The sequence below is a fragment of the Mustela nigripes genome, chromosome 14, assembly GCF_022355385.1.
Source record: "Mustela nigripes isolate SB6536 chromosome 14, MUSNIG.SB6536, whole genome shotgun sequence".
Taxonomy (NCBI): Eukaryota; Metazoa; Chordata; class Mammalia; order Carnivora; family Mustelidae; genus Mustela; species Mustela nigripes.
In genome coordinates, this window is record NC_081570.1 from 106,465,526 (window position 1) to 106,476,786 (window position 11,261).

General features: G+C 40.2%; 1 protein-coding gene across 5 annotated transcripts in view; it reads right to left on the bottom strand.

Annotated features, from left to right (window-relative positions):
• The window catches only part of POGZ (pogo transposable element derived with ZNF domain), a 49,185-nt gene that overhangs the window by 17,301 nt on the left and 20,623 nt on the right, over positions 1 to 11,261 (bottom strand). For 3 of the 5 annotated variants that reach the window (XM_059376140.1, XM_059376136.1, XM_059376137.1), the window contains 5 exons: positions 5,824 to 5,999; positions 4,559 to 4,667; positions 3,038 to 3,328; positions 2,737 to 2,955; positions 373 to 482 (listed from right to left, as the gene is read on the bottom strand). In XM_059376140.1, coding sequence (XP_059232123.1) covers positions 373 to 482; positions 2,737 to 2,955; positions 3,038 to 3,328; positions 4,559 to 4,667; positions 5,824 to 5,999 — 905 coding nt within the window. The remainder of the gene's footprint in view (positions 1 to 372; positions 483 to 2,736; positions 2,956 to 3,037; positions 3,329 to 4,558; positions 4,668 to 5,823; positions 6,000 to 11,261) is intronic. The other 2 variants (XM_059376141.1, XM_059376138.1) reach the window with 1 other exon arrangement.

Here is an 11,261-nt window from a genome sequence, read left to right on the forward strand (position 1 = left end):
CTGTCAAATAATAAATAAATAAATAAATAAAGCAAGCAAGCTTTAAAAAAAAGGAAGAAAATAAACCAAGGTCAACTTGGTTTGAGTGGATTACCTAACAAACCTGTCCTCCTGTGCTCCTGTGTAGTTTCAAAATCAACCACAACCAAGGAATTAAGGTTGCATATGTTCCAATCTACTTGAGAGTCTTTAAATATATCCTTCTACATTCCAAAGTATGAAACTCTTCTAAAATAGGCCAGAAAGGAGCATAACCCTTTAAGAAACTTCTAAGTCATTTCAGAGTCCCTGCTTCACATGCTCCTAATCCTAGAGGAGGTATGCAGTGGTAGCCACTGAGGCCGGATCCCCATCAAAACTGCTATCACTTACACACATGTGACCTCTCAAAGCTTCAGTAACACGGAATTGAGCATTACACCGTGGACATATTTTCCGTCCACCATCCTGGAGGTCGAACACTGGGATGGAAGAAGAGGTCACTGGAAGAAGTAAGAAGCATTGATAAGATTAATGAGATGATACTAGAAACAGATTACTGGCCCTTTGAAGAAATGTTAAACAACCCCTGAAAGGCATATTAAGGTTGATACGCAAGCATGAATGATCATTATGAGGACCATTCTTTTAACTCTAGGCCAGGGGTCAGCAAATCACAGCTCCTAGACAAAATCCAGCCAAATTTCTATTTGGCCCATGAGCTAGGAATGGATTTTACTTTTTTTGGAGGTTATACAACTTTTTCTTTAGTTGAGGTAAGACATACTTAAAACTTACCTCTTAACCATTTTCAAGGGTATAGTTAAGTATATTCACATTGTTGTACAAGCAGAACTCTTTTCATCTTGTAAATCTGAAACTCTATCCATTTAACAATTCCCCATTCCTCCTTCCTCTTAGTCCCTGGCAACCCCTGATCTACTTTCCATCTCTGATTTTGACTCTTCCAGGTACCTCATATTAAGTGTAATCATACAGTATTTGTCCTCTTGCGACCAACTTAGTTTAGTACTTAGCAGAATGTCCTCAAAGTTCACGAATGTTACAGCATTTATAAGAATTTCTTTCCTTGAACAATATGCTACTTTATGTATATTCCATATTTTGTTTATTTATTCATTGGTTGATGCTCACTTGGAGACTGCCTCCACTTTTTGGCTATGGTGAATGCTGCTGCTATGAACATGGGTATACAAGTATCTGCCCGAGGACCTGCTTTCAATTCTTTTGGGTCATAACCCAGAAGCAGAATTGCTGAGTCAGATGGTAATTTTATACTTCACTTTTTGAGAGACCATCATACTAATTTACATTTTCACCAGCAATGCACAGGGTTCCAATACCTACACATTCTCACCAACACTTGTTACTTTGTTTTTTGGATAAGAGCCATCCTGATGGGTGTGAAGTGGTATCTCAACATGGTTTTGATTTGCAATTCTCTAATCATTAGTGATGGTGAGCATCTTTTCATGTGCTTAACAGCCATTTATTTATCTTGTTTGGAGAAAGGTCTATTCAACTCCTTTGCCCAGTTTTTAATTGGGCTGTTTTTTTTATTGTTGAGTTATGCTTTATATATTCTAGATGTTAACCCTTTATCAGATATATGATTTGCAAATATTTTTTCACATTCACTGGGCTGCTTTTTCACTCTATTCACAGTGTCCTTTGATACCCAGAAAGTTTAAAATTTGATGTAGTCTCGTTTTATCTATTATTCCTGTATCTACTGTTATATTTTTCTTTTGGTGTCATATGCAAGAAATCATTGCCAAATTCAATGCCATGAAGCTTTCCCCTGTTTTCTTCTCTTACAGTTTCAGCTCTTACGTTTAGGTCTTTGGTTTGCAGAATTAATTTTTACATACGGTGTTTAGGTCCAACTTCACTGGATGTGGATGCCTGATGTTTCTGATACCATTTGTTAAATGTTTTTACATTTTTAAATGGTTGAAATGAAAGCTAAATAAGGTATTCTGACACATGAAAATTACATATAATTCAGGGGTGCCTAGGTGGCTCAGTGGGTTAAGCTTCTGCCTTCGACTCAGTTCATGATCTCAAGATCCTGGGGATGGAGCCCCGCATTGGGCTCTCTGCTCGGTGGGAAGCCTGCATCCCCTTCTCTCTCTGCCTGCCTCTCTGCCTACTTGTGATCTCTGCCAAATAAATAAATATAATCTTTTAAAAAATTACATATAATTCAGAGACCATAAACAGTTTTAGTGGAACACAGTCATGCTCATTTGTTTGTGTACTGCCTGTGGCTGCTTTTGTACCATAAGGGCAGAGACCATATTTAGTGCACAAAGCCTAAATTCCTATCTGGTCCTCTAGAGAAAGTTTGCCGACCTCTGCTCTAGACCACTGAAAATCCTTATGCTCATATCTTGTCTACACCTGAAAACCTCTCTAGTACATCCCAACTTTAAAATCTTGTGTAGAAATCTATCTCCTCTGTGAAGCTTCTTTTTATTATTATCCCACCCATCTCTGATCAACTGGTCCATTTCACTCATCTCCACAGCACAAGAAACACAGAATTATCTCCTTACAGCTGATTTAGTTACACTTTTCACAGTGGCTATCCCTTTCCTACACTAGAGTTTTTTGTAGAACAAACTGTGGCAACTACATTTTATGTCTCTATTTCAAAGCATAAAGTTCTAAAGTAACAAATACTTTATTAATGTTTCTGAATGACTGGGTACTCCGTCTTTCACAGTACTGTACCTTTCATTGAAGATTCAGGTCCGCTGGTTCTCTGGGAGCCATGGGCAGAGTTGTTGTTGGATACCACCACTGGCCCAGGACTCTGGCCCAGGGAAGGGATGGTGTTAAGAGTATTCACCAGTTTGGCTACTTCATTGCTATTTTCACCTGTAACCCCAGGTCGCTTCACAGTGACAAAGCTGGCAATGCTCACTGCAGGTGGAGAGGGGAAGGAGGGAGCTATGTTGGCCAAGTGAAAATCATCTGTTCTCCACCCACTGCCCCCCGCCCAGCACTGCCATCTCCACTTCCCAGGGCTCACCTAGCTTGGGATTGGGGGTCTGGCTGGACTGGCCTGGAGGCTGAGCAGCTAGCTGCCCCAGTGAGGTTGGCTGTGTGGCAGTGGGAGTGGTGGAGGTGCTGGGTGTGGACTTGGTTTGCTGGGACTGGGACTGTGGGACGGTGCTCCGAATGGTCAGAGTAGCTGGGATGACAGTGGTGAAGGTGTTGGTGGTGGGCCGCACAGGCATTGTGGAGCCTGGCCTCACTGGGGTCATCTGAGAGAACACTTGTGGGACTCCAACTGTCGGCTTAACAAACTGGGTACCTGGGGCTTCAAAAAAGAGACAAAGAAAAGCACCAAAGCTTGGTCAATAAGCTCACCTCTCATACATTCTACCTGTATTTACTGAAAATACTAGAACAAGAAAAGGTTACTGCCCCAAAGTGTTTGGTGGCCATCAGAGGTGAACAAGAGTAGCACACACTCTATTGTCAAGACAATACATATCCAAGGTGATAAAAGATCTTATAGTAAGGAATCAGCCCTATTAAATTGAAGAAAGAAGATTCCTATCAACTCTTCTCACAACACCTTACCACACTGCCTTTTTTATCCCAAGAATTTAATCAAAAGTGGCTGGACCTCAATACTGGAAGAGGAAGGATAAGTACAGATAGGAGGCAGTGTGCATATATATAAGGCCAAAGGGCAGATGCAGTCCTAAAATAAAGCCAGCTTTCTCTCTCAGGATACTAAAGGAGTCTTCCAGTCTTTCATATGAACTCAAACAGAAAACTGACTATGCCATTCTACTAGCATCCCAGAGGTCAATCTCCTTGCTCAGCTGTAAATAATTCCATTAACAAATATATAGAAATATCAGAACTAGGTAAGTTAAATTCATTAGACTTAAGGCCAAAAGCACTGTGTGGGCTCTGAGAACAACAACAAAAACTTAGGAAGACGAGCTTATGGAAGCACCCAAAGAACAATTTATTAAGATTTTTTTGGCCTGAATTGCAGTAAACTTACAGGAACTAAAGAACTGTGGAGGAAAATCACAAGATTTTAAAAAAGTATTTTAATTTAGTTTCTTTAAAAAAAAACTACTAACTAGTCACTGGCAAATTTATCATCAAAGGATAGGTCATTTGTTTTATATCCAAAATCTATGCTATAAAATTAAAGCAAAATAAAGTTTATAATCCCACCATGTAAGTGAATAGACTTATTAAGAAATGTGCAATTTGGGAGTTTTCATTAATGATATTCCTTCAGGATAACACACGTAATAGCTGACTAAAACACCAGAAAAAGACTATATAAACCCTGTTTGAAGGGTGGTAAAAAGTTAAAAAGAAAAATAAAACCACCATCCTGGTCAAAGGTTAGAAAGTTTTTTAAAAATTTAGCTTAAAAATGGAGCTTAAATCAGTATGATCTTTGCATTTTTAGACTTTCCTTAAACACACTTTTTAAATGACCAAGGATATTCTGAAACAAGAAAAACAAATCTTCCGGATGCCAGTTTATTTTGAATGGGTAGACATTTTTCCTTACCTGGGACTAGTGTTATTGGTCTAACCGTTTGGCCTTGCTGTACGTTCAGCACAATCCCAACCTGATTCATTGCATTTTGTACAGGCCGGACATTTCTTACAGGAAATCCCTGCATTAAAAAGCAAAATGATCTTTAACATGGAGATCAGCTAACACTAGCAGAGATTGCAATAAGACTACATCTTAAAAAATTCAGTCTTACCTAGTGGTTCTTTTTCTAGAGGTATAACTTTTAAATGACTGAGATGGAGAAATCTAGGAATTTTGGCAAACTTTTGAGTGACAAAATATCAAAACTGAAGAATAAGCTTTAGTACATATGAGCAAAAAGGAAAACATACTTCCTCTTAAAAGAACCTCAGCTTAAAAAATACCTCATCCACCAACTGGCCCCTAAACAGATAAAGGCACAGAAGAAGGGGAAAAAAAAAAAAAAAGGCACCAGGAATATTCACTGGAGTGATTCAACACAAAAAATTGCTTTTTTTGTTGTTGTTTTTTTAAAGATTTTATTTATTAGACAGAGAGAGATCACAAGTAGGCAGAGAGACAGGCAGAGGGGGAGGAGGAAGCAGGCTCCTTGCTGAGCAGAGAGCCCAGTGTGGGCCTCCATTCCAGGACCCTGAGATCATAACCCAAGCTGAATGCAGAGGATTAACCCACTGAGCCACCCAGGTGCCCAGCACAAAACAATTAAGAAATTGTTCCCAAAGTCCACTTCAAAGGCGGTAAACCTCTGGCAAACTTTTAAGAAAAGAATTTCTAACTCAGGAAGCCACAGGCAGAGAGAAACACTTGCCTTTATGTTACACATTCAGCATTAGGCTTTCAACTTCAACTCACGTTATAGGTCATATAACTCACGTTATATGTCAAATAAGTCATCTTCCTCCTTCTCTTCCAAAGATAATCCCTGCACTTTACCAATTTCACGAGTCAACTAACTCACCCCATTTTAAGAAAAACAGCCCAAGCAAAGGGCAGGAAGTGTTAAGGACCAAGTGTTAAAGCTTCCTAATCAAAGCTTTCCCACTAATTTCTGCCCAGATCTCAATCAAATCACTTAACAGCCCTCTAAAGGACTGGAAGAGGAAATTACCAGGAGCGTTACATTTGGCTTTCTTTAAAAATCAGTATCAAATTAAAGAACAGCAAATGAGAAAGCCAGGTCAAAAGATAGGACTTAGAGTTCTAAGTTAGAGCCGCCAATGGTTCAGTATTTTTCTCTCTTCCCCTACGCAGCACCAGAACTGAGTCTAACTCACCTGTGTAGTGATGAATATTGGTTGTGAGGCCACAGGAGAACTGGTCACATGATTGGCATTCTGCATGACCTGGACAGGCCTCAACACTGGTTGAGTAACCATTGTGCCAAGACCTGGAGCTGGATTCTGGGTTAGGATGAGTGGCTGTCCACCTTGTTGGACCAAAGAATTGCCAGCTGAAGGTAAAAGTAAAAGGAAGAAAGAAAAAAAAATGTAAGAAAAAAACCCCCCACATTTTATAAGTAACAGTACAGTCTCAGATAAGAAATGGTATCCCAGATAACAAAATATTCAAGACTGCCACACTCACCTTAGGTTTAACATCACCATATGCACCAAAAATGTAAGCTTTACCCAAATCTAAAACTAACAGAAAAACTGCAGATAGGTTTCATGTCATGAACCTAGAAGTGAGATTTCTACAAGGCTATCATTCTGACTCTAACAATATTGGTATATGATTTAACGTAATCTCTCCACACCAAATTAACAAAACAAAGTAACATATAATTTCTTTTTCCATATTTTAACTAGGTAAAACTTAACTTTGTCAGAATACAATTTGTTGATAGCTAATTCACTTTTTTTTTTTTTTTTTTTAAAGATTTTATTTATTTATTTGACAGAGAGAGATCACAAGAGAGGCAGGCAGAGAGAGAGGAAGGGAAGCAGGCTCCCTGCTGAGCAGAGAGCCCGATGCGGGACTCGATCCCAGGCCCTGAGATCATGACCTGAGCCGAAGGCAGCGGCCCAACCCACCGAGCCACCCAGGTGCCCCCACTTTTAATCTTTTTAAAAGTGGCATATTTATCAACAAACATTAATTCAGCAAGCACACAGAATCTAAAGAATGGCACCTCTTCCTAGTGAGTCAAAGCTCAGAAATCTAACAGATTCTCTAAACAACCACTGTCTTTTATGGGTATGGGAACACAGAGATTGACAGGTTAACTCTTTTTTCTCTTTTGTGTCATCAGAACCAATAAAGAAAAGACTTGGTCAAAAACTAACCAACATTCAGTGAAAAAGGTATGACTTCAGAAGATAATAGTTCCTTCAAAAATAAATATCAATAAATTGACTACTATTGAACCACTTTAGGTTCTTTTTTTTAAAAGATTTTATTTATTTATTTGACAGAGATCACAAGTAGGTAGAGAGGCAGGCAGAGAGAGAGAGGAGGAAGCAGGCTCCCTGCTGAGCAGAGAGCCTGATCCCAGGACCCTGAGACCATGACCTGAGCCGAAAGTAGAGGCTTTAACCCACTGAGCCACCCAGGCGCCCCACCACCTTAGGTTCTTAATGTTTTATTTTTTTTCCAAAGATTTTATTTATTTGAGAGAGAGAGAGGTCACAAGTAGGCAGAGCAGCAGGCAGAGAGAGAGGGAGAAGCAGGCTCCCTGCTGAGCAGAGAGCCCGACATGGGGCTCAATCCCAGGATCCTGGGATCCTGACCTGAGCTGAAGGCAGAGGCTTAACCGACTGAGCCACCCAGGTGCCCCTAAATGTTTTAAAGTCTATTTACTACATTTAGCAAAAAAGTCGTTAATACTAAGTTTCTCGATTTACAGACAATACTCCAAAACCACACAGAAAATTTGAACATCAATATACCTAAATCGGAGATTCAAGCAAGATACTGCCTCAACTTTTTACCTTAAATAACCAGAATGGGATGGGTTCCTATGAACTGTATGTCCTACTTTGACAGATGGAGTCACTGCAGTTAGCTACAAAGCTAGACCACTGGAGTGAGTATATTTCTGGCTATTAATGGGCCAACAATGGTCTGTCCCACTTTTTTTTTTTTTAAAGATTTTATTTATTTGACAGAGAGAGATCAGAAGTAGGCAGAGAGGCAGGCAGAGAGAGAGGAAGGGAAGCAGGCTCCCCACTGAGCAGAGAGCCCAAAGCGGGGCTCGATCCCAGGACCCTGGGATCATGACCTGAGCCGAAGGCAGAGGCTTTAACCTACTGAGCCACCCAGGTGCCCCGGTTTGTCCCACTTTTATCCAGAAAATAAGTGCCCATCAGGAACTAGACCTCATAGTTACTAGGCCAGCTGACTAGTGATTATGAGGCTGACACAGATAAAAAATTACAAGTTCCATCTCTGCTAATTATACTGGCAATTTACTATTTTAATTTAAATGTCTTATTATGCAGAAGTTAAAATACATATAAAAATACCATACCATAATGAACTCCCATGTATCCATCACTCAGCTTCAACAATTATTAACTATGGTCAATTTTGTTTTTTATATACCTCTCATCCACATTCTATGAATCTTTCTAATAATTCCAATGAATTCTAATTCTAATAAATTATTTTAAGTGATTTCCACATTCTTTTTTTAAAAATATTTCATCCATTTACTTGAAGGAGAGAGACAGCACTAGTGAGCACAAGCAGCGGGGGAGCCACAGGGGGAGAGGGAAAAGCAGACATCCTGTGTAACAGGGAGCCCAACTTGGGGATCGAACCCAGGACCCTGGTACCATGACATGAGCCGAAGGTAGACCCCCAACCACCTGAGCCACCCAGGTACTCCTGATCTCTATATTCTTATTAAATCTTTCCTTAGAGAAATTCTAAACATTCATGGGCTTTACAAAGTTCTGCTTTCAGGGGATGAAGAGGCAATCAGAATCCTTAGGCTTAATAAGCCTATAAAAGAATTAACCAAGTAGTACCCTGCCTCAGAGTCTGCTCTCAAATAAACTAGGTACCATAGCCATAAACTCATGAAATAAAGGGAAGAGATTCAGCAGCTTCTCTCACAATAAGTTGTTTTACAAATCTGAAGGTCTTGATGTATCCCTTTATTCTTTTATGTTTACTTACATAACCTTAAAACCCAGAGATAAGAATAATAAATGGAGTTAAAATGAGCTAAACAGGAGTTGAAAAACATACAATTTATAGAGTAAGAAACTTATATCATTAAATTCACATCATTCACAGCTCAGAAGTAAGCAGCAATTTATTTTCCTACATAATATTTCTTTCCAAAGCAAAATGTATGATCAGTCAGAACGATGGAAGTAATTTCTAAATGCTGAGTGATAGATTCTGAAGAACAAAAAGAATTGTAAAAACAATCCAGAATTTTATTACTGACATCTTTTTTAAGATTTTACTATTTATTTGACACAGAGAGAGATCACAAGTAGGCAAAGAGGCAGGCAGGCAGAGAGAGAAGCAGGATTCCCGCTGAGCAGAGAGCTCCATGTGGGGCTCGAACACAGGACCCTGAGACCATGACCTGAGCTGAAGGCAGAGGCTCAACCCTCTGAGCCACCCAGGTGCCCCTCCCTGACACCTTCTTTAAAAAAAAAAAAAAAAAAAAAGGCTTTACTAAGATATCATCTACATAACATACATATTACTCATATAAAGTATACATTTCAGAAGTTTTTAGTATATTTGCGAGGTTTGTGCAACTATCACTTCTATTTAATTCCAGAACATGTTCATCATCCCCAAAAGAAATCTTTTTCTTCTTTTTTTAAGATTTTATTTATTTATATGAGAGAGAGAGATACAGTGATAGAGGGAACACAAGCATCAGAGGGAGAATCAGGCTTCCCGCTGAGCAGGGAGCCCAATACAGGGCTCAATCCCAGGACCCCAGGAACATGACCTGGGCCGAAGGCAGACGCGTAACCATCTGAGCCACCCAGGCGCCCATGCAGGAAGAAATCTTATACCCATTAGTAGTTACTCCTCATTCTCTTCTCCCCTTGGTAACCACAAATCTATTTTCTGTCACTAGAGAATTGCCAATTTTGGAATTTCATATAAATGGAGTCATATAATATGTTGCCTTTTGCATCTGACTTCTTTTCATTTAGCACTACATTTTTAAGGTTATTCATATTATAGTATCTCATCCCCCCCTCTTTAAATTTTATTTATTTATTTTTTTTAAAGATTTTATTTATTTATTTGACAGAGAGAGATCACAAGTAGACAGAGAGACAGGCAGAGAGAGAGAGGGGAGCAGGTTCCCTGCTGAGCAGAGAGCCCGATGCGGGACTCGATCCCAGGACCCCGAGATCATGACCTGAGCCGAAGGCAGCGGCTTAACCCACTGAGCCACCCAGGCGCCCCCCCCCTTTTTAAAGGGAAACAAGTTTTTGTTTTATTTTTTAAAGATTTTATTTATTTATTTGGCAGGCAGAGATCACAAGAAGGAAGAGAGGCAGGCAGAGAGCAAGGAGGAAGCAGGCTCCCCACTGAGCAGGGAGCCCGATCCCAGGACCCTGGGATCATGACCTGAGCTGAAGGCAGAGGCTTTAACCCACTGAGCGACCCAGGCGCCCCTGGATAGTCTTTTTATTTTTTTTAAAAGGATTTATTTATTTAGGGGTGCCCGGGTGGTTCAGTTGGTTAAGGGTCTGCCTTTGGCTTGGGTCATGATCCCAGGGTACTGGGATCAAGCAACTAAGGGATCCCTGGTGGGTGGGGAGTCTGCTTCTTCCTCTCCCTCTGCCCCTCCCCCTGCTTGTGCTCACTCTTTCTCAAATAAATAAATAAGATCTTTTTTAAAAATGTACTTTTTTATTTAGGGGCGCCTGGGTGGCTCAGAGGGTTAAGCCTCTGCCTTCGGCTCAGGTCATGATCCCAGGGTCCTGGGATCGAGTCCCGCATCGGGCTCTCTGCTCAGCAGCGAGCCTGCTTCCTCCTCTCTCTCTCTCTGCCTGCCTATCTGCCTGCTTGTGATCTTTGTCTGTCAAATAAATAAATAAAATCTTAAAAAAAAAAATGTACTTATTTATTTGAAAGAGAGGGGGTGGGGCGGGGAGAGACTCCTGAAGCAGTCTTCCTGCTAAGCATGGAGCCTCATGTATGGCTTGATCCCAGGATTGAGATTGTGACCTGAGCCCAAATCAAGAGTCAGCAGCTTAACCTACTGAGCCACCCAGGCACCCCATATTGTCTTTTTACTATTGAATTATAGTGATTCTTTATATAATCTATATATCATGTCCATTATCAGATATATTATTTGCAAAATTCTTCTCCCATTCTATGGGTTATAGTGTATTTCTTGATTATGCAATATTAAGCACAAAAGGTTTTATAAAGACCAATTTATCTATTTTTTTCTATGGCTACATATGGTTTTGCTAGCCTAAGAAACCATTACCCAGGAGCCTGCTTCCCCCTTTCTCTCTACTTGTGAATTCTTTGTCAAATAAATAAAATCTTTTTTTTTTTTTTAAGATTTTATTTATTTATTTGACAGAGAGAAATCACAAGTAGGCAGAGAGGCAGGCAGAGAGAGAGAGAGGAGGAAGCAGGCTCCCTGCTGAGCAGAGAGCCCGATGCGGGACTCGATCCCAGGACCCTGAGATCATGACCTGAGCCGAAGGCAGCGGCTTAACCACTGAGCCACCCAGGCGCCCAATAAATAAAATCTTAAAAAAAA